Source organism: Vigna angularis, chromosome 7 (assembly GCF_016808095.1).
Source record: "Vigna angularis cultivar LongXiaoDou No.4 chromosome 7, ASM1680809v1, whole genome shotgun sequence".
NCBI classification, from domain to species: Eukaryota; Viridiplantae; Streptophyta; class Magnoliopsida; order Fabales; family Fabaceae; genus Vigna; species Vigna angularis.
In genome coordinates this window covers 20,207,360-20,233,191 of record NC_068976.1, presented here as the reverse complement: position 1 = coordinate 20,233,191, position 25,832 = coordinate 20,207,360, and the positions used below count along the sequence as shown (strand labels likewise).

Here is a 25,832-nt window from a genome sequence, read left to right as displayed (position 1 = left end):
GAGGGATAGTGGACTCAACCATATAAATTGCAAGCTGACTTTCTTAGCTTTCCTATGAAAATTTTAAAATCTTCTTTGTATAATATATTCTTTCTGCATAGTTTTCAAAGCCAAAAGCTTTGGGACCACTCTCACTTTGGACCTTCAACACTTTATCAACATCAGGGTTTTCAAATTTCTTTATAAGGTTAAGAGAATTATTTATGCACAGAATATGAAACAAGTCTACAAACCTTTTACTTTTCTGCTGAATGAGGCTTTCACTTCGATATTGCATATTTTCATGTGGCTACCTCTGCTTTACAACCTATTAAATTAATATATATATATATATATATATATATATATATGAAACTCTAACGGTAATCTTAATTTAACGATATTATATCATATAACCGTTCGATCAACGTCTTTACACATTTGAACGGTCAATTCTCATGCAGGAAGAACATTTCAAACTCCTTCGTTTGTGTAACTGGTGGTTGGTTTCCAAGACTAAGATCAACTGATTGATTCATGTGACACCCGGGCACTCTGTGACGAGGGCATGAAATGCAGGAACACAGACAAGGAGCGGCTCTTGACAGACTTCGAATGGAAGGAATACATGGACGAATCGAACATACACCAAAATGAGAGGGATATGGAGACTGTACCAATACGAAACCATTTTCATAAATCCAACGTGACTAATAAAATAAACCATATTTATAAGCTGTTGGATGTAATTAGACTAGTTCGACTTGAAGACTAAATCGAAAATACTGAATAATGATATCTAGAATTGAAGACAACCTAAGAAGATCAACAATTAAGTAGAGAAGAATATTTCTTGACTCCGTTTTGATATTAATTTTTTTTTCATGTTAGAAAGATACTTTGAAGGTAATGTATGAAGTTGAAATATGAATTACAACGTATGCAGCAGTGTAAACAGTTAAAACCAAGGAAGAAGAGAGAGAATTTTTGCTTTTGACGTTGACAATGTTTGTTCCATTAAGACATGACACATCATTTGACAATAAAATAAACATGAATTTCAGTGGATGGAGTATCTGGAGAATACTGTTGGTCCACTATCTCTCACTACCATTCAATCAGATTTCTGTTTTCACACGTAAACCAGAAGCTTTCAGCCAGCTTTAGGGCATCTTTATATATTAATCAAACAGTTGTCTACCTCCACAGAACCCCAAAGCTCTAAACCAGCAACAATTTGAAGCAGACACAAACCAAACCAAGATGGGTAAAAAAGGTTATGTGGGTTTTATCTTCTTTATGATCTATGGCTTTTTCATCTTAAAGTTTGGATCTTCAGAGGCTAAAATGGTTCCAGCTCTGTACGTGTTTGGAGACTCACTCGTGGACGTCGGCAACAACAATTACTTGACTCTTTCCATTGCAAAGGCAAATCATCGTCACTATGGCATTGATTTTCCCACCCACAAACCCACTGGCAGATTTAGCAACGGCAAGAATGCTGCAGATTTTCTTGGTAATTCATTCCAAACAAACCTTAACTATTATACCATTTCAAATGTTCCTCACTTATTATTTTCTCAAAATCACTGTAAAGTTATGGAATTTCAACAATCATATCTATCTATATTGGTCTTATAGATATCACTTCAACTATAGAGACAATTTTTTAGTGCGAGAATTTTTCAGTTACTGAATTCTGTCTTCTCAGGTTGTGTATATATCTTGAACTCGTTTAGTTATATTTGTTTTATAATTTGTTTGAATTGATTATTTAATATATATTGTTGAGAAATATTTTTGGAAAGTAGATTTGTTTTCTGCCATTTTCTTCACCCGTAAGATATTCTTAACAAGGTTGATAAACTGAGACCCAGAAAACATGGAAAAAGAACACCGACATAGCATAAAAAGACAACATAGATAGATAGTTTGGTGCACAAACTTTCATAAAACATTTAAAGTTTCTTATTATGCAAATTAATAAAAAGTTAAGTATAAGGTTATGGCAAAAAAAAAACAAGAATATAGGATATATAGATAAATCTTTTAGTTAATGTAATGATTGTGTTGTGTGGGTTGAAATTGCAGCTGAGAAATTGGGTTTGGCAACTTCGCCACCTTACCTTTCTCTAACATCAACTGCCAACAAAAACAATGCATCTTTCATGGATGGTGTTAGCTTTGCTTCCGCAGGTGCTGGAATATTTGATGGTTCTGACTTACGATATGTAAGTCACCAAAAGTAGTTTTTTTTTTTTTATATTTATTTTAAAGTTTTTGTCTTTTTTTTTTTTTTTTTTTACTTTTATTCATTTATCGTGTATGTGCAAGGTATACGACCCAAATAGGTTCTGGGAATCTGACCCAAGATGGACCTGAAGTGGGCCTCCGTTGAAAGGAGTTGGTGTTTTGGGTCCATCTTTTTGAAAGATGTGGACCATTTAAATCTAGATAGTGACACAGTTCCTTTTCTTTAGAATTAAGGAGAATATAACATAATCATATACATGTTTATTACTTTTATCTTAGTTTTGCATAATGTTGACAGATTGTGGGTTGAGTTAACCTAATCAGTGTGCAAACCCGTCAATAAAGAATGTTGGATTTTAAATTTTGAGAACCTTCTTAACACTATTGTCCAATACTAGCTTAATTAATTCATAAAAATTAAAAAGGTTTGAAAATCAAGTTTAGTGGGTGTGAAAGAGAAATGGGATAAGGTCGACACGGATTATATTTATCTGCTAACAAAAAGATTTAATCCATTGTTGGATATCTATTTAAAAAACTCAATATATATATATATATATATATATATATGGATATGTGCAAATATTTTTTAAAAAAATATTTTATAAATTTTTAAAATAAAATTTAAATAAAAATATAAAATATAATATAAGTTAAATTTTAATTAAATCTTAATCAAATTTAACTTAATAAAATATAAATTAAATTTTATTTTTATTTTTTTGGATAATAATTTTATCTGCCGATACTCTGTTTTTATTATCTTGAACTTTATTCGGGAAGTCAAAATTTAATATATATTATTTTGAATATGATAGAACTCTCAATCTAGATATGACCAACTCATATTAAATTGGTTGTTGCTTATTATTCATTTATCACACTGTCCTTTTCTGTCTTCTTTCAACTCCAATCCATCCAATTAGGTGATGCATTTATCATATTTACAGAAAAATAATTTGAGAAAAATAAAAGAGGAAATTCCTTGTTGAGGTATAATATTATAGTTTATTATGAATTCAGAGACAATCAATACCGCTGACAAAACAAGTGGACTACTACTCTATTGTGCGCGAGGAAATGACACGAGAAATAGGAGCAGCGGCTATTCAGAAACATCTCTCAAAATCAATTTTTGTTGTGGTGATTGGCAGCAACGACATGTTTGGATACTTTGAATCATCAGATCTACGTAAGAAAAGCACCCCACACCAGTATGTTGATTTCATGCTTCTCTCACTAAAATTACAACTACAGGTACCACACATCCATATTATTGTGAATATAAGTGGGAGTGTAACAAAAAAGTTTATCCATAGAAAGAAAATTTATAAATTTATTATTATTTTAAAGTTTTAGATTAAGATGTATATCTTTTATGGATGAATTAGATATGTTTCATTAATTAATGTTATATTTCTTAGTAATCATGTGAATCTAAATCTTAAATTAAATAAAAATAAGAAAATAGAATATTATATAAAAATAAAAATTCATAAATTCAAAATTTTGACGAGAGTGATGTGAATTTATTATATATCTCTAATAAACTTCTTTTTCTTGTAAATCCAACGGTGTTTTTATTTAAAAATATTTTGTAGAGATTATACGATGATGGTGCACGTAAATTTGAGATCGCGGGAGTTGGGACACTGGGATGCTGCCCTGAATTCAGGCTGAAGAACAAAACGGAATGCGTTGTAGAAGTGAATTACTGGTCCGTAAAATATAATGAAGGCCTTCAATCCATGTTGATGGAATGGCAATCAGAGAATAGAGGGATAATCTACTCCTACTTTGACACTTACGCTGCCATCAACGACCTCATTCAGACTCCAGCTTCTTATGGTATTCTCATTTACTACCACACTTTATTAAATAAACAATTTTTCTGTTATTGTTTATTTAAAGTGACTTAAAACATGAAATAAGATCAACAGTTGATTATGAATCGTAAATTATTCATTTACTTAAAAATATGCATGTTATAATTTACTAATCAATAATGTTAATTATACTGTATTATTTTATATAAGAACGTATAAAAGTATTATTTTCTTTTAATTCAAACATCTTAGAAACTGTTTCACTTTTTTTTATCTCTTTTAATTATTTATTTTATCAGATTGGATTGTAATTAAAAATAATTGAAATCCCTTTTCAGGATTTAGTGAGGTAAAAGGTGCTTGTTGTGGACTGGGTGAGCTGAATGCCAGGGCTCCCTGCCTGCCATTGTCAAACCTTTGTCCTAATAGACAAGATCACATCTTCTTTGACCAATTCCATCCTACGGAGGCAGCTTCTCGTATATTTGTTAATAGACTTTTCGACGGTCCTTCAGGTTACGCATCTCCCATTAATATGAGACAACTAGTAGCAGCCTGAACTTTAGCATTCATTAACTCTTCAATGACATTTCTTTTCTTTATAATTCGATATTAAACGTCGAATGTGATGTTGGGGAGGGAAAAAAGATCCCGAAGGCTTCATGGAAAATTATTTCTGGTTAGCAGAATATGCATCATGTTACTTGGAGTGGATGGCATATCTAAATTGGTACATGGGATGAAGGTGCATCTGACAAAATGCATTCTTATGAGAATGATGGTTTTATACTACTTTTAATAGACGTTAATGAAGTATGACAAACCATATAATGTTTTCCTATCAAGCAAGTAGTTGTAGCTTACGTTGACAGGGTGGGCAAGATCCAACTGCTTCAAGTTCAAGCGTTGATGTTAACCTAGCTGTGGACAAAATCAACCGTAAGAGGAAAGGAAGGAGAAACATTTGTAAACATATTAACAGTCCGAACTTATTAGAATTTTCTAAATATTGGTATTGACCACAACCAACTTAGGATTTTAGCTTTGGGAATAATAGGTTAATATTGCAATCAATTTAGAGATGTTTGATATTCTCTAGTAATGAATTCGTGGGTGAAATACTTTGTTAGATTTATCTTATGACGTTACTTCAAAGTATTTAAAGGAATAAAAAATAACTTATCATATATACTTATAAATTATTTTCTACAATAATTTGTAAAAATAATCTAACTTACTTTTATCTCTATTATAAAAAAAAATTACGCAATTACTTACAAGATAAATATCTATTCAATAAATTCTTAATTATGCTATTTACCAAAGTGGGTTCTAAGTTTTTAAATTGTAATAGACTTCAAACACCTAATTATTAGGGTTTAAGAGTATCTTTCATCCTAATGAACACGATAATATTTTAATTTAGTTTTTATAATTTAAAAAATATATTTAATAAAAATAATTCACTTTTAATCTTCTATAAAAGATCGCAATATATGGTTTTGTAATTTTTGAGAATTAATTTTTTGAAGGGCAGAATAATTTAACCCTACTTATTATATTGTAATCTAATAAAATTAGCGTAAGTCTTAATCTCAGACTTCTGATGATGAAAATCCTATTTATTGATTAAAGCTATTCACTCTCTAAACTTTCCACTTGCTACTGACTTTTTAGCTTGTCGTTGATAACCAATGAAAAAGAGTCTGCTATAGGAAGATATAATTCTCCAAAATGGATGCTCGATAAAAATGTATGCAACTCATCTTGATATAAATGTCATACCATCACACCTGGCATCTCAATAATTCCTACGAAAACGACCAGCAGATAAGACTTTCAGTCACGATGCATTAAGAACTGGAGAAAATATATCCTCAAAGAAAAGTTTTAAGTCGCCTTTTTCAATATCGAATTCCAACAATTTCTCCATGGCATCCTGCATTCCATTCAGAAATATAAATAAACGTACCTGAGAGAGTAAACAATATCCAAAGCTCTAATTTGACTCTTCAAATTGAAATTTCACCTTGCATTGACGATCTTGGGCAGAGATGTTCTCATTGCATAACCGCTCCACATGATTATTATTTGAAACGGCATCCAACACAGCAGCAGCTCTTTTTACAATTTCCTCTGGTACACCTGCGTGAACGGAGCAGCATGTTTCCATGAAAGAAACAAGAACAGAAAATTAAATATGCTTTGCGTATTTTCTTTATCAGGAAATATCATGTTTAAGCAGCAGTTTTGTTAATTACCAGCAAGTAGCGCACAATGCAGCCCTGCAGGATTCCAGAAACCGCACACATCATTTTCATTGGTATTTCAATTGATATTGCAAAATATGTTAGTAACACACTTTTAATAAAGACCCTTTCCTGTGCTGGTATTCACCAAATGATGTATTAAAGAATGTGTTTGACATTTTTCTTTGTTGTGTTAGAAAGTATATCTCTAATATTCTAGACATGAAATACTGAATAAAGCAAAAGCATACCGTAGCTATGATGCGCTTGTCCAGGGATAAGCCTGCGAGAATAATGATAATAACAAAGATGAAATCTCCTCAGACAGCAGACACACTACAACTCTATACTATCTCAATAGTCTAGACAAAGTACAAGGGCAAAGTACAATGAAAGCTCCTCTGCCTGGAGCATTACATAAACCAAACACTCATTCATGTGCAGATTTTAATGTTCAGGATGACCTCATCGAAATAGATGCATGCTTAAACATATAATTTTTGGCAATCAGTTTTCCATCTCTAGTCTTAGACTAAAAAAATTGCATCTATTAAAGTAACTTTTTTTTTAAATACACACACATGTTTGTTATATTGTCTGATCAAGTGAAGTACAACAACCTCCACAATTTCTATCAAATCCTTCTTTTGACATCAAATAACCTTCGATGGTGAATATAGTTCTTAGCATACTGCATGGCAGAATCAACAAAATATACCTGTATAAAAATACAATGTCGTCAATATATGTGGAATTGTCGTCAGGCCTCAGTATGCTCATTGTGTAAAACTTAATCTGCTCAGACTGAAATAGTCCAAATGAAATGTTTATGATCACTCAACCGAGGAGTTCAAACACTTCAAACTTCTTGCACAAGTATAAGATCGTAACCTTGGTCAAGGAATGTCCATGCAATAAATCCATGAGATGAGTGCACACGAAAACCTACAAATTTTGCAGAACAAATGACAGTTACAATCTCTATGAGAAACTGCATATAGTCATTTCGTCAATTGTGATTATATTTCTGGATTACAGTTTGAATCTAGGTTCTGAGTTAACACTTCATCTTAATAAAATTTCCTGGGAAATTGTCTTTCAATAACAATGTCCTAAAAAAACTAATGCTTGACTGTGTAAAAACTGTTATTACTTTTTATTTTCATCATAAAACTACTATCATGAATCATGATCACTGGAACATGATTAGCTCATGAATATACAATCATGTGGAACGATCATTGCCAGATACTAAAAAAACAACAGAACTAATTGTCCATTTTTAACATTTAACTATAATTGTTTTTTACCATTTACCACCCAGGCTTTTCTATCTGTAACATTTGTCAAGGACACCTACAAAATTGTATGGATCTGATCTATTTTATAAAAGAGCTATAATTTTAACCTAATCTTGTTCTGTGCGGAGTCAGTGGATCATTTTGACTTACCTTAAAAAAAATTAAAAAATATAAAATAAATTTAAATAAAAAACACATAAGTTTAATTTTAAAATTTAAATATGATAATTTAATATATAAATAAATAGATATAAATTATAATTAAATGTGTTTGAAAAAGTGATATCACTCCATAAACTTCTTTAGATCGCAGCCAAATAAGCTGAATTAAAAATGACTCAACTCCATTTAAACCACAATTTTTTCAACTAATCCGTTTTGTAAGTTTTTCTATGTTTTACCATTTTGTCAACTAAATGTTTTACCATTATATTCTTTAATTTTCATGCATTTTGCCATTTTGTTAAATGTATGACAGTATGCTGAAGAATAACGAAAGAAAATGAAGTGACATCAAAACTGTAGACAACAAACTTCTCTTGTCAAACAACTTTATTCACTTTTTGTCGTTGTTTTCATACAATGAACAATATAATTTATAGACTCATATTTTCTGACCTTTGTACCCAAAATAGATAAAAACAACTATAAACGACTAATCCATTAATCACCCATAAATCTCCAACAACTAATATATTAATTATCCATAAGACTCCAACTACTGATTCATTAACTATTGCCTATTTAACTTTAGTTCATTTCAATTTATTCTAACAAAACTCCTTTGTAAACTTAAATGTTTCTTTTATTCTTCATTTTGATTCTTCTATTCTTCGTCTCAGCTTCCCACGTGTAGTAACTACTTTTACACCGTGCTTGCTCCTATCATGATTAATCGGGTTCTTCACTTTTACTGTGGCCTACTTGTTCTCAGAACTCTCAACAGCCAACTTGTTCTTAATTGAGTTCTGGTCACTAGGCTAAGATCCTTTCGACAGATTGGACCATGCCCACGTAATAGCATTTATCTCTTCATCCATTTCAAGTTGTCACTTCTCATCTTGCACTTCCAGTGTGACTCTCATATCCTTTTCGGTTTGAAACTGTTCTTGCAATCTTGAAACATCTTGCTCAAGTTCCAGGCATCTCTTATGCAAAGCCTATTTTCTTCTCTTTAAGCTTTTGCCTGTAAAATTACATATCTCTAACCTCCTTTTCAACTCTTTATTGTAAATCATTTTTTGTAATCTCTAACCTTCCAACCCCCTTTTCAACTCTTTGTTGCAATCTCTAACCTTCAAATAACAAACTTGTCTTCACACATCTTCATGCTATCCGAGTTGTACGAATGCACCACTAAGCTTTCCACACGCGTCACCAAGCTATTTGAGCTCTCCACTTATTCAACCGACTTGTTCAAGCTATTTACATGCTCCACTGAGCTACCTAGGCTCCCTACTAAGCTTTTCGAGATGTTCCCTTGCTTCGTCGAGCTACTCGAGCTTTTCATATGCTTCTTTGAGCTCTCCATGCCCCTCACCAAGCTTTTTTCACTCTCTATGCATTTTATCGGGCTATCCAAATGCACCATTGATCTATCAAGATGTCTTTCCATCCTGTCGACACTACTCAGTTGCATTGCTAAGTTTTTCATGCTTTTCGGCTTTCTTCCTGAATTCTTCATGCTACTCGGCCTTCTTGTCAAGTGCTCCACTCGCTTGTGCTTGGCCCTCGAGCTACGCGCCATCATCAACAACGTCACTTCTTCTTTAACTTCTTCTGTGAGATTGATAGTCTCTTCTTTCTTATATTCAGATAGACAATCTTTTACAAAATGCTCGACCTTATCGCAACTAAAACACTTGTTTGAGTAACGCTCCTTTGCATAATGGTCATACTTGCCACACTTAAAGAACTCCACATTTGAGTTGGCTGGACTGCTTTTTCCCCTTTTCTTGTCCTTGGCTTTTACCACCATGATTGCTTCCTCTACCTCTTTGGTATAGTCCTATGTCTGAGTGTTTTGTGTTAAGATATGCCAAATATTCTATTAAAGGATATTAGGTAATCAAATATTGTGTTAGTTATAATTTAGATATTATTATAATTTGTGCAGATTTGTGCACCTGTCATTCCTTTAATAGATGAAGGATTATAGGATCCTTAAATGTATATATATATATATGGTACTCTACTCTTTGAAATAATACATCAGAATTATTCTTTAAATCTTTTATTATGATATCAAGAGCCAACACTGATATCCTCTAAGATATAGCAATCAGTGCCTTTTTTCATTACATATTTCTGATGGCTTCTTCCGATGACAATCAATCGGAGAAACATGATTCTGGAACTTCCACTGCTTCCAAGAGTTATATTTCTACGGCTGCCGGATTTGTGACCAAGTCAGGTATATCTAACTCTGCCCTTAATCTTTCTGTTGTTACTAAGGATAGTGATTGGATAATTGATTCGGGTGCTACTGATCATATGACTTGTGATCCTCATATATTTACTAATTTTTCCTCTAATTGTTCTAAAATTGTTATTATTAATGCCAATGGGGTCTCATCTCCTATTGAAGGTATAGGTACTATATCCCTCTCACCCTCCTTATCGATTCCTGATGTTTTATTTGTTCCTACATTAAACTGTAATCTTATCTCCGTCAGCAAGTTAATCAAATCACATTCTTGTGTTGCCTTATTTTACCCAACCCATTGTCTTTTTCAGAACATCCATTCCAAGGAGAAGATTGCTAGTGGTAGAGAGAGTGAAGGACTGTATTATCTTGAAAATGTCTCACAATCAAACCATAAAAAAGGATTGACTTGTCTTGCGAACGATCACATACAAGATAAAAACAAAAAAGAAATTTGGTTGTGGCATAGACGGTTGGGACATCCCTCTTTTGGTTATTTAAAAAAATTATTTCCATCACTATTTCATAAATGCAATATTTCTGATTTTTTTTGTGAAACTTGTGTTTTGGCAAAAAATCATCGTGTTGTGTTTCCTTTAAGCAATAACAAAACTAATTTTCCTTTTTCATTAATTCACACAGATGTTTGGGGCCCTGCCCCGCAATCTACACATAATGGAAAAAAATGGTTTATCAGTTTTGTTGATGATTGTACTCGGGTAACCTGGGTATATTTGCTTAAATATAAAAGTGATGTATGTGATGTGGTTCGTTCCTTCTATCATTTTATTGTTACACAATTTAACACATCTATTAAGGTCATTCGATCAGACAATGGAGGAGAATATTTTAAGACTGAATTAATAGAGTTCATGAACTCTAAAGGCATCTTGCATCAAACTACATGTCCTTATTCACCACAACAAAATGGAGTGGCTGAGAGGAAAAATAGACATATATTAGGGGTGACAAGATCACTTTTGATAGATGGTAATGTCCCATCTCATTTATGGGGTGAGGCTGTGAGATCTGCCGTTTATTTAATTAATCGAACTCCTTCTAGTGTGCTTAACTTTCGAAGGCCTTTTGATGTGTTGTCTGATCATTGTATCATTCCTCCCATAGTTTATTTACCACCTCATATTTTTGGATGTGTTATATATGTTCACTTACACCCACATCAACGTACAAAGCTTGAAGAACGAGCGATCAAATGTGTTTTTGTTGGGTATGGATCAACTCAAAAAGGTTATCGTGCTTACCATCCACCATGAAGGAAATTTTATATTTCTATGGATGTGACATTTAATGAGCATGAATTTTTTTATGTTGATTCTCCACTTCAGGGAGGCAATGAAAGTGAAGTGCATAATCATGATGTTGGTATATTTGATTGTGAAGATAAATTATTGTGTGAGGATCATTCTGCAGGAAGTGAGCCAATCCTAAATATGGACCCTTCTTTTCTGGATAATACAGTGTCTTCTGATCATAACCAATTGGCTCAATCTTCTCCACAGGTTCAACTTGACTCTTCAGAGGTACCTTCTGATCCTATCTCTGATAATACTAATTTAGATGGAATTGATTCTTGTCTGCGTGAGACCACCAGCACACCAAACACTGAGTCTACTACTGTTCAATATATTCTCCCACCTCGTTCTAATCGTGGTCAACCTCCAGTTAAATATGAACCAGACCTCCAAGCCAAAGTTAAATATCCCATTAGTAAATATGTGTCATCTCACAGGTTATCTCAATCATATGCATCATTTGTATCTCAATTATCTTCAATTTCTATTCCTAGTAATGTACAGGAAGCTTTGGCAGATCCTAGATGGGCCGAAGCAATGGTTGAGGAGATGACAGCTTTAGAAAAAAACAACACTTGGGATCTTGTGTCCTTACCAAAAGGGAAGAAAACTGTGGGCTGTAAATGGGTCTTTACAATTAAGCATAAAGCTGATGGAACTATTGAGAGGTATAAAGCACGACTTGTGGCTAAAGGTTACACTCAATCTTATGGTGTAGATTACCAAGAGACGTTCGCACCCGTAGCCAAACTCAATACTGTGAGAATACTTTTGTCGCTAGCTGCAAACCAAGATTGGCCTCTTCTACAATTTGATGTGAAAAATGCTTTCCTACACAGAGAAATTTCAGAAGAAATTTATATGGATTCTCCACCAGGCATGACTGATTCAATTGGAATGAAGGTTTGCAAATTAAAGAAGGCTCTATATGGATTAAAACAATCCCCAAGAGCATGGTTTGGAAGGTTTACCAAGTCTATGAAGGCTTTTGGCTATAGAGCAAGTAACTCTGATCACACCTTATTTTTTAAGAGAGGAAAAGGAAAAATTACAGCTTTGATTATATATGTAGATGACATGATTGTTACAGGAAATGACCAAGATGAGATTTCTAGTTTACAACAATACCTTGCATCTAAGTTTGAGATGAAACAGCGTGGAAACCTCAAATATTTTTTGGGTATTGAAGTAGCCAGATCAAAACATGGTATTTTTCTATGCCAAAGAAAATATACTATTGATTTACTGTCGGAAACTAGGCTGCTTGGGAGTAAACCAGCTGATACACCAATTGAACAAAATCATAAACTCTTTCAATGCTCAGATTCAGCAAGCATAGACAGAGGAAGATACCAAAGGCTGGTAGGAAAATTAATTTATTTGTGCCATACACGTCCAGATATCACCTATGCAGTGAATGTTGTTAGTCAATTTATGCATGACCCACGAAAGCTTCATATGGATGCTGTTGAAAGGATTTTGAGATATTTGAAGTCCGCTCCTGGAAAAGGAATTTTGTTCTCAAATCATGAAAACTTAAAGGTAGAAGGGTACACTGATGCAGATTGGGCAGGTTCAAAAGATGATAGAAGATCTACCTCTGGATACTTTACCTTTGTAGGAGGGAATCTTGTAACTTGGAGGAGTAAAAAACAACCTGTAGTAGCAAGATCTAGTGCTGAAGCAGAATTCAGAGGCAAGGCACTAGGTGTATGTGAACTTTTGTGGATTAAAAATGTGTTATCAGATTTGGGCTTTACACAAAATGAAGCTATGAGTTTGTACTGTGACAATACTTCGGCTATAGCAATTGCTCACAATCCTGTGCAACATGATAGAACAAAGCATGTGGAGATTGATAGACATTTCATCAAAGAGAAGCTTGAAGCTGGAATAATTTCATTTCCTTTTGTAAGATCAGAATTGCAGTTGGCTGATGTTCTCACCAAAGGAGTATCAAGAAGATTGTTTAATGAGTCTCTATTCAAGTTGGGAATGTGTGATATCCATGCACCAACTTGAGTGGGGGTGTTAAGATATGCCAAATATTCTATTAAAGGATATTAGGCAATCAAATATTGTGTTAGTTATAATTTAGATATTATTATAATTTGTGCAGATTTGTACACCTGTCATTCCTTTAATAGATGAAGGATTATAGGATCCTTAAATGTATATATATGGTACTCTACTCTTTGAAATAATACATCAGAATTATTCTTTAAATCTTTTATTATTTTGAGTCTCTCCCTTCATTTGTAGTAGTTAATTAAGTGGATCCCACATCTTCTTTCATTGCTCATGTGCTTCAAGAGATCTAGCAAGCTCTTCAACCGTGAATAATGATAAATCCTTTGACTCTTCAATCGTGAACGCCGCGTTCTCCAAGTCATTGGTCAATGGACTCAAAATCTTTTCTACTAAGTTGATTAGCCAGGTTTCAACCCGAGTTATCTACACGACTACTCCTTCAGCCTCTTTCATCTTCAATCTTCATGCTCTCTAACTCTCCTTGAGTGTTTGAAGTCGGACCTGCTTGACTCGGTCATTCCCTTTATATGTCTTCTCCAATATATCCCATACTTCTTTTGAAGATCTTACACTTGCAATCTTTTCAAAGCTGGACTCGTCCACAACTTGGTACAATATGTACAAAATTTCCATGTCCTTCACACACACTTCTTTGAACACTTTCAACTGGACATTTGACCAATTCGTGGTGTTGGAAACCATCTTCGACCACCTCTCAATTTTCTTGGGAGCTAAGACTCTTTATTTTAAGACTCCATTTGTCATAGTTGACTACCTTTGTCAACTTGGACATGGGCATATTATTTGTAAGACTGGTCATCTCACTCTTTTTTTTTCAAAACGTTCAAAGCCTCAAGCTCTCTCTTGTTGTCTTTTTTCTCACTCAGACACTCAAGCTAACAGACTCTTGATACCACTTTGTAGACAACAAACTTCCTTTGTAAAAAAACTTTATTCACTTGTTGTTGTTGTTGTTTTCATACAATAAACAATACAAATGACTGGTGTACCCAAAACAGACAAAAATGGCTATAAACAACTATTATAAACGACTAACCCATTAACTATCCATAAGTCTACAATGACAAATACATTAACTACCTTATAAGACTTCAATTACTAATTCATTAATTACTAAAGTTTAGTTCATTTAAGTTTATCTTCACAAAAACGACTTCATTTTGCCAAAACAAAAAAGTTTGACTTCCGCTTTTTGGCAACCATTTTTAATAAAAATATTAAATTAAATTAGTCAATTAAAATTTATTATAAAAGATTGTAAGATGGTAGAATAGGTTCATAAGGATTGCTACTTTTTGCGGAAAAAAATGCAACAAAGCAATGACTCTTTTTTCATTTTTTAACATTTTTTTTTGTGACAAATCAGCATGTAAGTATATAATGATGGGCAAAATATGCAAAAAATAAAAAAATATAATTAAATGTACTCAAAAAAAAAACTTACGTAATATAATTATAAAAAAAACTACAGATAAGGTAAAAATATATAATTGAGCCAAATAACAGAAACAGACTTGTAAAGAAACATTTAAAAGATTATAGATAAAGATGTTCATCACAAGAAAATGCTGTGCAGCATGCTGCTCAGAAAATGATATTATAATTCCTGAAAAGTTGAATTAATACACACATTATATAATTTCAAGAAAAGAAGTTAAACCTTTGGAGGTTCATGACACGTGACAAAGTGATTTATGGTTCCAGCAAGTAGACCAATGCCATCTGAAAGGAAGATTAAAAATTTAAGCCAAAAAGTAGCCTCAGCAACACGCACACACATTCCATAAATTTATGATTTGTAGACACTAAACATTGGAGAAACGGACCTTCTTTCAGAGTACCTTTACCAAATTCATCCACCAAACACAAAGATTGCGAAGTAGCATGCCTGTAGATTTTCTAGGCATTAAAAAAAATATACATATACACAAACATTTCCCTTTTATTAAAATGCAAATTATCTTGCAACCCTCCGCTTATTTAATTGTTGATATAAAATGTTCGATCATAGTACCCAAAAATTCTACGTTTTAGTCCCTCAGTTTTTCAATATTTTAGTCCCTGTTGGTTAGGTTTTTGGCAGTGTGTAAACCACCACATGATAGAGATATAAGAACTAAAATATAAAAAATTTGTTAGTATAGATGTTAAAATATTTTAGGTGGGGGTTAAAATGAAAAGTTAACTCTTCTATAGAAACCAAATGATTAACTAAGACAAACGAGTGATGGAAGATAGTAGCATCCTGCACCATAGTCCATCCAAATACAAGGGGGTTAACCGTTCTATATTAAATGTGATGGAGATGACCTTATTAGCCCTTTTCTTGGAATACCTGAGCATCATCCCTACTTGATGTAGATCAATCATAAATGTCGATTGTTCAGCTGTCATAAGCCTGCTTCCCGTTGCACAAAATATTCTAAAACACCTCCCCCAAAAAAATAGTAAATAAAAACGATAAGCATTCAACAATGTAACTCTTGTTTCATAAGGGACGTGATTCGTGAGAAAATTATACCTATCTGTTAGACCCACAGTTGCTGCATCGGCGGGCACAAAACTACCAATGTGGGAGAGAAAAACAATTATAGCAATCTGCAAAATACTTCTCATGAGTTTATAAATAGCAGAGCAACTACGAGCAAGTTCAGTAACATCATGTAGTATAGGCAGACGTTAGACCGTATGTTAAGTAATCAACTACTTGAAGAGCAGTAAATTCGAAGCCAATATTTGTTTGGTCTTCAACACAGTCCCTCAATTAAAATCCTTGAATCCGGAACGGTGGATAAGCACAAGCTCATCACATGAAACAATAAAACTGTTAAGATTTTGTTTTTATTTATGGTCACTCATTTTACTTTGAGATAATCCTACAAAAAATAAGATATTAAAAAATGTTATTTTTTTAGTAATAATATAATATGGCGCAAATTAATTTTATTAAATTGTGTTGTCATGTATATGTCATTGTATTCATCAAATTATATAATAATGTTATTAAATAATAATAATGCTATTAAGTAATTGTTATCCCGAAAATACATTTTAACTAAATTATTTCTTCAATTGAATTACAAAAAAAAATTGAGTGAATGCCACGAAAATTAAAATATGCAAAACCCAAATCAAAAAAGATCAGATGAATATCAACAATTGTAGTGTTTAGATTTTCAGACGAGATGAATATTAACAACCAGAAGTTGATAACTCGATATACACGTACTACTAAAATAACTCCCGCAACACTTTTTTTCATACAGAGACTAGAAGTTACGAAAATTCTTTCATTTGGAGACTAGAAGTTAAGGTTATAGAATGACCTTTTCGACATAGTTGCTATTTTAGAACAGTAAAATCAATATGCTGCGGAATACATGTCCCAGAAAGATAAAGAACTAATAGCTGACCTGCTTTATATAGATACTTTTTCCAGAAAAATTAGGACCAGTGATGATATTTATTCTTCCTAACGTAAAGAGCAATGGAAGAGGGATTAATAACAAAATAATTTGATCAAAATGTACTTCAATAATATAAGTTAGCTAATATTAGTTATGTATGTCTACAGCTATTTACCATCATGAAGAATCTTAGTGTCATTAGGAATAAATGTGTCTACCGTCATTTCCTGCAAAACATGCCTACAAACAAAGCCAGATTTTATCATTAACCATATAAATGATTTTCCATTAGGTTCTTATAACCAGATGATCTGAACCTTCCATTTTTTATATCAAGCAAATTTTCTTCAGTCAATGAAGGCCTGACGTAGTTGTTCTGCCGTGCAACCAATGCCATTGACAGAAAGCTGAAACAAAATTATTAACGATAAAAAAAATGTCCGAGCAAGCACCAGTTATTATAATGACAATTTATCTTACCAATCCAGTTCAGCTGCAAAAGTTGCCACCTTTATCAAAAGGGTTTGGAACAGCAATATACGCGAAAACAAATCTCTGGTGATTGCCCTCTCCATATCTTGAATAAAAGAACTCAAATATGTAAGATTGCACCAGAGACCAAGCGTTTAACTTTGAAGGTAAACTCAATATTATCTATTACGTCTCAGATCTTACGGTAAGAGTCTTAACACATAAGCTGTGTCAAGGAATTCCATAATTTTATTAAAATTTAATTTCTCACATCGAGAGTTTTTTCATTTCAAGATTAGAGCATGTTAGCAGTCTGGGCAAAGGCTCGGCAAATTACTTCAAAAACAAATAAATAAAAATCAGGGAACTATCAAATATATGCTTAAAATACCTAGAATTTTATGATGGATATCACCAAGCAGACTATCCAATTCTCGTGTCTTTGGCGTACGATAAAAGTATCTTTTTGTCTCTCCATCTGTGTCACAAAACTGTACTTGAAATGACTACCATGAAATATAAGATGATAATTATGTAAATCATTTGACTGAGTGTAATCACCAACATACTGCGTATTCCCAATCTACAAGTGTCTCCAGAGAGGTTTCTTCAGGTTTTTCTTCAAAGATACACATTAAATAACCTACAGTAGACAAAAAACAAGATATGGATTGCTCAATAATAAGATATCCAGTGTTGTTTAGTAGCCGAAAAAATTATGCAATGAAAAAAATTTGAACTAATGTTGTCAAACAGCCAAAATGGCAGGACAGTGCCACCCTGGCACGTTGTGGCAGAAATCCAGCAAATTACTAGGAGTTGAGGATGCCTCGTGGTGACAAATGGTTGATGCAAGTATTAGAATCAAATATAATTAGACATTGATGATGCATCAATATCTATATATTATAATGAGCCCGTAGTACATACGAAATATCAATGTCTAGTCCTGCTGGACTTGAAGCATTTGTTCAGAGATCATCAAGAGTGTTTAAGAAACCCTTTTATTTGCCTAACTATGTGTGTTCTAGCACCTTACACACTCATCCCATTCAAAACTTTTATTCTTTAGACAAACTGAGTCCAAATTACAAAACCTTTTCCTCTACTTATGAACTTCAGTTCTATCATCAAGTAGTACCCTACCAAGAATGGAGCAATAATATGGCTGAAGGAATTAAAGCTTTTGAAGATAATGACATTTGGTCTTTAGTCCCTTTACTTGAAGGGCAATATTGCATAGGATGCAAATGGCTTTTCAAATTATGGTTCAATCGATAAATACAAATCTCAATTGAAAGTCAAAGCTAACACAGAGCAAACTGGAATTGATTTCTCATACACTCTTGGTGCTGCAAAAATGGAGCCTACAGTAGCTAGATGCTAACAATGCCTTCTTAAAGGGTGAGTTATTTGAGGAAGTACTCATAGATATTCCCTAAGGTTACAAAACAACAACAAAAGGATTAGTTTGCAAGTTAAATAAGTCTATATAGAGACTTATGCAAGCCTCTAGACAATGGTTCTATAAGTTCTCCTCAACATTACTGTGACATGGTTTTACAGTCCAAAAATGACTACTCTTTATTCACTTATAGTTTTGGTTCTGCAATGGTCATTTTATTGGTTTATGTGGATGACAAGTGGGACCTAATTCTTCTTGTGTTAACAATATTCAGTTGGTAACAAGTTCCCTGTTCAAACTAAAGATCCTTAGTTCTCTCAAATAATTCTTTAAGATTGGAAATTGCCAAATCCAACAAGGGTATTTCCTTGAATTAGATTTAAAGTTCATTTTTTAAGAGTGAGCTTGTTTAAAAGCAACTATTCACTCTCATTCATGTCAAAACCAAGCATCAAATAGCTTATATATATTCACAAAGGTCTGTCCTACTACTATCTTCAATCAGTTCATCAACAAGCTTAGAATCATAAACATCTATTCTCCAACCTGAGAGGATATTAGAATTGAATATAATTAGATTTATAGATATTATATACCTTTTCTATTCAATTTGTCAGTACATTACTATTATATTTAGCCCGTTCTTATTTGTAAACATACATCTTGATTTAGTGAATTTTTTTATTTATTTCTCCCTTGATAGCAAGCATCAAGAAAACATCCACATGGTAGTCCAAGGCAGATCAGTTTAAAAAGAGCATTTTTCATTAACAGATCGGTTTGCTGGCCACAGGACCTTCACCTTAGGCGCTGCATGTTTGTTTGTTCCTAATTCTTTCTGTCATTCATTCTCTGATTTTGCTACTTCTACGTTCCGTGTCTCCCATTGCTTTCTCTTCTATTTTTCTTTTCATCTTGCTTAAGAAAAGGTTATTGTGCATAACTTAATCTTTACATATGTAAAGAAATTGTTTCATATTTGAATCCATGACAAACCCAGTCACCATGATAAATAAAATAAAAAATAAAAATGGAAGGATTGAAACGAAACATAATCATATTTACAGGAACGAACAATGTTTACAGCCTTTAATTAAATGTACGTTACACACACTCAGATATTTTGCTAAAATTGAGTCTATTATTCCTTGATAACCGAAGAACTTTAAATAGATGTGACACTTACAATATTATGAGAATAAAAATAAAAACTGAAAATAAAATATCAACTATCTTAAAAATAAAATCTACTTAATTTATCATAAAATAATATTGTACCTAAATAAATAGAAAATCATAATTACCTATCCCTATTTTATCTCTATCAAAATCAAACTAAATATTACTAAACTCAACTAATAAAATAAGATTTAAACAAAATTATTAATAAAACCCTAAAATTTAAGTTTATCCCAACACCATTACCACATTTTATGGATACAAGTGTAAATCAGAGTCAGAACTACCTATTTGCTGTATATAAACAATGCAAGGAACACCCTTGTCCTTGCATAGACCGGGATGTTGAGCCAATTCCAAGGATGAAACCTGCAAAAAATATGTATCATGACGAGAAGAAAAAAAAAATTATATATGTGTGTGTGTGTAATTTTTCTGATCAATTAAAAATTTACACAAAAAGCGACCTCTTCCAGAAATTCCGGCAGTTCCTCATATATTTGCCTCAGCTCATCTAACTACAAAGTACCGAAGACAGTTTATTGGCACATACATACTGTCAAAATTCATTACATTCACACAGCCGAAGAAAAGGAACAAGAACATTGGGTTTAACCTCGTCACAGAAACCTTCCTTCACAACCGTCGCATAACCTTTCTCTTTAGTTCTATTTAAATCAATAACGCCAATTACCTGCACCACCCATAATCCAAAACAAAGGGAAAACTGTTATCGCTGTTATTCAAACCAATTAAATAAATCTCACGATTGAATTGATCTTGAGATGGTTCCCCTCACTCTACCAGTTCCGAAAATCAGATGCTTTAAAACATCAAAGCACATTATAAGCCATTTCTCTTTCTAGTCTTTCTCATAATTAATAGGAGAGAAACAAATAAAACTTACCAGTTCATAAACATAACCAAGTTCTGACGTTATGCATGAGCTAGCCTGCAGTAATGTTACTTATCAAAAGTAAAACCATTTAAGCTATAGTGTATACGAGTGCACTCGAATAGAGCATATATGCAATACCTTCTCGACAATGTCCAAGTTTAAATACTTCAACTCTTCACGAAGGTCTTCGGAAATTCCAACTTCAAAAATCTTGTTTACATGCAACAGCGCACAAATACTCTAAAAATTATATGAACATAAAATCAGTTCTGAAGTCCCAAAACTGAACTTCGATTGTAAAGGAAAGTATATTAAATTGTATCCTTTCCATTTTCCACAACTCGTGTAAATGGATTTCTTAAATAAACAGAGCCCAATATGGAAAGAAAAACCCTGATATTCGTTTGTTTTTCCTTAGCTATATTTTTATGCACATGACCTGCAACATCTTAAAATACAGTTATATCGTAACGAAAATAATGGACAATCCATAAAACTACAAAAAAAGTTCCCATCCAAATTATTTTAAATATACAATTAACTATATATATTTTTTTAAAACGCATAATAATCTAGGATGAAGCATCCTGGAGATGTGGAAATAGAAGTTAGGCTATGTTTGGATTAGTAGCGTTGAAAAACCAAGTTAGTTATAGTCATCCTTGACCCATCATAACTACATCTTTGAGCTGCCTTAATTGAAGCAGCATTAAAGGGGACACGTTTAGCTTAACATCACCAAGAGACGTGACTTATAAAACTTGGGCAATCTTCACTTTGTAAACTGACGTAATACGATTGTGCTAGGCCTTAAGTCCAAATTGTAAGAGATATGAAAAACAATAGATTGGAGCAAAACGAAATGGAATACCTGGCTCCATTGATTAGATTGTCTAAAATGCGATGGAATAAAACAGAACATGATGAAATACATTCCAATTTACATCATTTCCATTCAATACTTCTATTAACCTCCACTCCAATTTTGAGATGTATGAGACAGAACTATTCTTTTTATTCAAGACCATTATAAAACTATAAAGAACATATTGTTAACTTTATTCCATTCCATTTGGTTTCGTCCTTGTCTATTTGAATTACTACTATTCAAACATGATGAAAGCTATTGCCAATTTTATGCATTGACCAACCATTTACCAGACTTCTTATCATTTAACTAGTTCAACATTTTGCCCACCTCTTCAACAACAAAAACTAACACGGGCACAACATTACCTCCCCTCACTCACAAAAGTATTTTGATCTTGTCATTTATCAATTTTCATGCAGCAAGATTTCTTCGCCTTTAATCCGTGACAAGAAAAGACAAATAGAATATAGCAACAAATCGAGAAGGGAAGAGGAGAATTTTTGTTGCCTTTGATTTTTGCTAACTTGTAATATACAAAGAAAAGTTAACAATTTTTTAAAGGCCACTAGGGTCAGGTAAAACTAAATTCAAAGAACAGAACAATATAAATTTCTTTTAATAGGTAGAAGCAGACGTGAATTCTAACCAATTACAGCACAAGAAAATATGACTATTAGAAACTAGAAAAGAATAAAAGAATTTTACCTTGAGAAGAGCTGCCCAATCAGAGCTTGTGCACGTAGAGCTTGGAGAGTCAAATTTCTTTAATGATTGATTAAATCTTCAAAAGGCGTCAGTATGCAAATAGTACAGGCTTTTGCTTCGAAAAGAAACATCACATTCATAATTGCACTAAAACAGACTGACGTATCTTCAAAAATAATTGTATTGTATGCTCACAAGATAAAAAATGATTTTCAAATATGTGATAGTTAAAAATATCATGTTTCAACAATGAATAATGTTCAATATTTTTGATCGAGAGTTAAAATCATGTAAAATTTTAATGAGCACACATCATGCTCTTTTTAATTGTTTATTTGGCCCGAACAAACATAATCTATAAAAGGGAATTTCAAGAATAGACAATGAGCATTCAGTCAGATGAGCAGAAGAACAAGAAAAACAAATTTATTACAAACAGGGATGAGGGAGGAACAAATTTATACCTTCAGCAAGTGGGGTATATCCTTCACGGATTTCAAGGTTTCCCGTAATGAAGCAACAATTTCTTCTGAGCATAGAAAAAAAGATATCTACTTACCATCAAAGAAAAACATCAGTTTTCATAATTATATGACTAGTTTGTTGAAGATATGTATTATTCCACCTCAAAAGGGACTATAATTAAATAAAGTAAAATTTTCTGTCCACCTGAAATTTGAATTATACAGGTTAGTAAAGCCTAATTAGACCATATATACTCGACTATAGAAGGATACAGAATTTAAACGGTAGTTCAGCACTTCAAGATCAAGAACAGGCCTTAAGAACCAATTTCTGAAATGGGGAAAATATGTGAGAAAAATGTCGCCACAAGTTCTGAAGCTTAAGAGATAGGTACGTTCACATTCTCACTATTTTTTATTCGTGTTACCTCAAAAGACGTCTACCCATCGGAGTCACACACTGCATACAGGACAAACAATTAATCCTATGTGACACGAAATTGGCACACACTATTCAAACAACTCAACAAACCTTATTCATCATTCCAAATACTGAAAACCTGAAATTAAGACAGTGCCTTAGATATTTACATATTTTTAAGTAGAATATTTAAGATTAAGTAAATAATTACCCTTCTTTTGCTCTACCAATTCCCATATGGCTTGGGTGCTTGTCTATTTGGAATATTTGTAATGCTTCATGAGCTGCTGCATCAAGTTTGAGAAAGTTATTTCTGTATGACCATGATAAAGGACAACCTTTGAACTCACGTTTTCTCCTTTCAAGTTTCAAGCAACACAAGAAAGAACGTTTTTGCTTATAAACACTGAGCAAAATAAGTTCAAGGATACAATGAAATTTCTGCAACAGAATCAATTGAAATTGATGTATTTCCAGATTCTTTCTGTTCAAGAGTATCTACAATCCTTTCACTCTCTAGTATTGCAAGAAGACCACCACTAGCACGAACCTGTACTTCACTTCCCATGTCCATCATGGAACTCAGCTGCAGATGTAACAGGGGGGAGAAAGAGGGGAATGCAGATAAAATTATTAGAGTATTACAACAACAATAATGACTGAAAGGACAAAAGATTTTTCCAAACAAACTTGTTATAATATACACAACAATTAATCTATAACAAATAAGTATTCTATTACTAATTTAAGGATGTGCATTTATAATCCTAAGATACTAGGACAATGGTGGGTGGTTTCAAACTCACATAGTAAATCCTCTCCTTCACATTTAATCCATCATCCATCCCCGCCACTCGCAGGTAAATTAATCTGTAAAATCAGGATTCTTGAAGTAGAAGAAGTGATAGAATACTAAAATTGCAGCACACTTTTATTTTATTTTATATAAAGCAGTTTACAAATCACCAAATAAAAGTTGTCATACAATAGCCTTCTCCACAAAAAAAAAAAAAAATTGGGCATGCTAAATTGAACAATTAAAAGGTAAAGTAAAGTACCAACACGTTTGCTCAATCCTTTCACTGAAGCACAACAGTCAAAAAAATATAAACTTTTCAAGATTAAAGAGAGAGGCAAGGATGGAAATTGGGTGGTGAGAAAAAATGACCGTAATACCCCAAGTTCAAAGCGAAGGTAAGTTCTTAATCAACATCTACTTTTGTGTGTGGATGTGTTAATAGATAGGATAAGTTTTAAGCATTCAATGAAAACAATTCAAATAGAGAATCTGAAAGTCCACACAAAACAATCTCTCCATCAACAATTCAAATATTCAATATATCATCATGTACACTGCAAAATTATTCAACTTAAAATTCTCTTTAAGATCTTAGCAGATGTAATACCTATGCCATGCTTGCTCGTAGCTGAATATTGAACTTTTAACAAGCTTTACTGCAGGATACTCAGCTACTCCATCTGCGTAACTTCAATGGGTAAAGGGTCCAAATACTAGTCTTTCTAGCTTAATCACATTAAGGGCATCCTACCCTTTTGTTGCAGAGCAGACAAGAAGGATTCTTCACTTTTAGTGCTTGTGTAAATAACCAAAGGGTTGGCTTGATATTTCACTGCGCCAGATATTCATATCTAAAGACATTCATTTACTAGAATTCATAACAAGTAAAACAAGTATTCATCTTAGAGTCAATAGGGGTATATGAAGCACAATATTGAAACTTCTACAAAAGAGAACATATCTATGCTGAGTGTCAAGTTTCAGCTTTGATTCAACATTGGCACCAACAAGGAACATCAAAACCAAGGATTGCATTTGGCCTAACTTTCTTAGATTATCAAAGCTAGTATAGTTAGAGTTTAAGAAAAATTCTTAAAATTGAATTTAAAGTTGCTTAGAAATTTTAAAATTTTAAGGTTTAAAACATTTTGGAGGTGTTCTCGGGCTTAAAATTTGAACTGGTTAAAGAGAAAACAGAACTCCTATAATTAACGTAACTAAGGTTTTTGTTCTAAGCTGTTTTTATTAAAAGGGGGAGAAAACTCCTTTCATTTATAGAATTATGTTTGGCACAACACAACTTCTCCTTTTAAGGAGAATAGAAACCAAAAATAAGCTGTGCAAATTACTACCTAAAATTGAACTCAAATTCAACAATGATAAGAAAGAAATCATACCCAGATCAATAACTGGAAAACCTTTGTCACCATCATCCCAAACTTCAAGTACATAAAGTTGGCGAAGGGTGGAATCATAATAAGAAATTCCTATTCTGTATTTGACAAGGAAAAATAAGACGGAATACATGTAGCAGGAGCAAGCACATTAAGCTGCACAAACCTTTCATTATTATGTAACCATTTTTGCCAGTCAAAATTGCAACATTACACATTATATTTAATTTCCAATGTTTCTGAAACAATTTGCCACTTAATTTCAAATATCTTTCCTGCAACATCACTCTTCACACGATTTCATTCTCAGTGATAGGAAACTATCACTGTGGTTTTGCTCCAAACAATTTTATGCAAGATTGCCAACAGATACGTGAGCTATTAAAAAGCTTACCTATGACCATTTAGTATGCAAGCCAT

General features: G+C 32.8%; 2 protein-coding genes across 2 annotated transcripts; one reads left to right on the top strand and one right to left on the bottom strand.

Moving 5' to 3' along the window:
* The first annotated feature begins 1,170 nt into the window (after positions 1–1,170).
* On the top strand, positions 1,171–5,031 carry LOC108337284 (GDSL esterase/lipase At5g55050). Its single transcript, XM_017573775.2, has 5 exons — positions 1,171–1,495; positions 2,071–2,210; positions 3,256–3,489; positions 3,834–4,080; positions 4,397–5,031. The coding sequence occupies exons 1-5, from the start codon at positions 1,243–1,245 to the stop codon at positions 4,615–4,617; spliced, it is 1,095 nt and encodes a 364-aa protein (XP_017429264.1). The 5' UTR covers positions 1,171–1,242; the 3' UTR covers positions 4,618–5,031.
* LOC108337283 (DNA mismatch repair protein MSH5) lies at positions 4,718–25,832 on the bottom strand. The gene is made up of 34 exons (XM_017573774.2): positions 25,807–25,832; positions 25,416–25,510; positions 24,770–24,850; positions 24,626–24,698; positions 24,026–24,089; positions 23,651–23,805; positions 23,431–23,532; positions 23,331–23,358; positions 23,227–23,258; positions 23,072–23,129; positions 22,799–22,885; positions 22,335–22,391; positions 20,897–20,998; positions 20,768–20,812; positions 20,477–20,554; positions 20,328–20,378; positions 20,148–20,229; positions 17,846–17,919; positions 17,668–17,767; positions 17,286–17,382; positions 17,123–17,212; positions 16,981–17,045; positions 16,812–16,870; positions 15,920–15,996; positions 15,734–15,820; positions 15,225–15,286; positions 15,059–15,120; positions 7,199–7,252; positions 7,026–7,111; positions 6,559–6,590; positions 6,320–6,343; positions 6,088–6,203; positions 5,844–5,997; positions 4,718–4,979 (listed from the first exon to the last, which is right to left on the bottom strand). Exons 1-33 carry the CDS (start codon positions 25,830–25,832, stop codon positions 5,902–5,904), a joined length of 2,397 nt encoding a protein of 798 aa, XP_017429263.2. The 3' UTR covers positions 4,718–4,979; positions 5,844–5,901.

Bases quoted from the DNA above. Each gene is read 5' to 3' on its own strand.
- LOC108337284 (XM_017573775.2), top strand. From the start codon at position 1,243: ATGGGTAAAAAAGGTTATGTGGGTTTTATCTTCTTTATGATCTATGGC. The intron at 1,496-2,070 runs GTAATTCATTCC...TTGAAATTGCAG, and splicing joins GAATGCTGCAGATTTTCTTG to CTGAGAAATTGGGTTTGGCA. The intron at 4,081-4,396 runs GTATTCTCATTT...ATCCCTTTTCAG, and splicing joins TCAGACTCCAGCTTCTTATG to GATTTAGTGAGGTAAAAGGT.
- LOC108337283 (XM_017573774.2), bottom strand. From the start codon at position 25,832: ATGGCTTGCATACTAAATGGTCATAG. The intron at 23,806-24,025 runs GTGAGTTTGAAA...TTACATCTGCAG, and splicing joins TGAAGGAGAGGATTTACTAT to CTGAGTTCCATGATGGACAT. The intron at 20,379-20,476 runs GTTAAACCCAAT...GGTACTTTGTAG, and splicing joins AGGAAGGTTTCTGTGACGAG to TTAGATGAGCTGAGGCAAAT.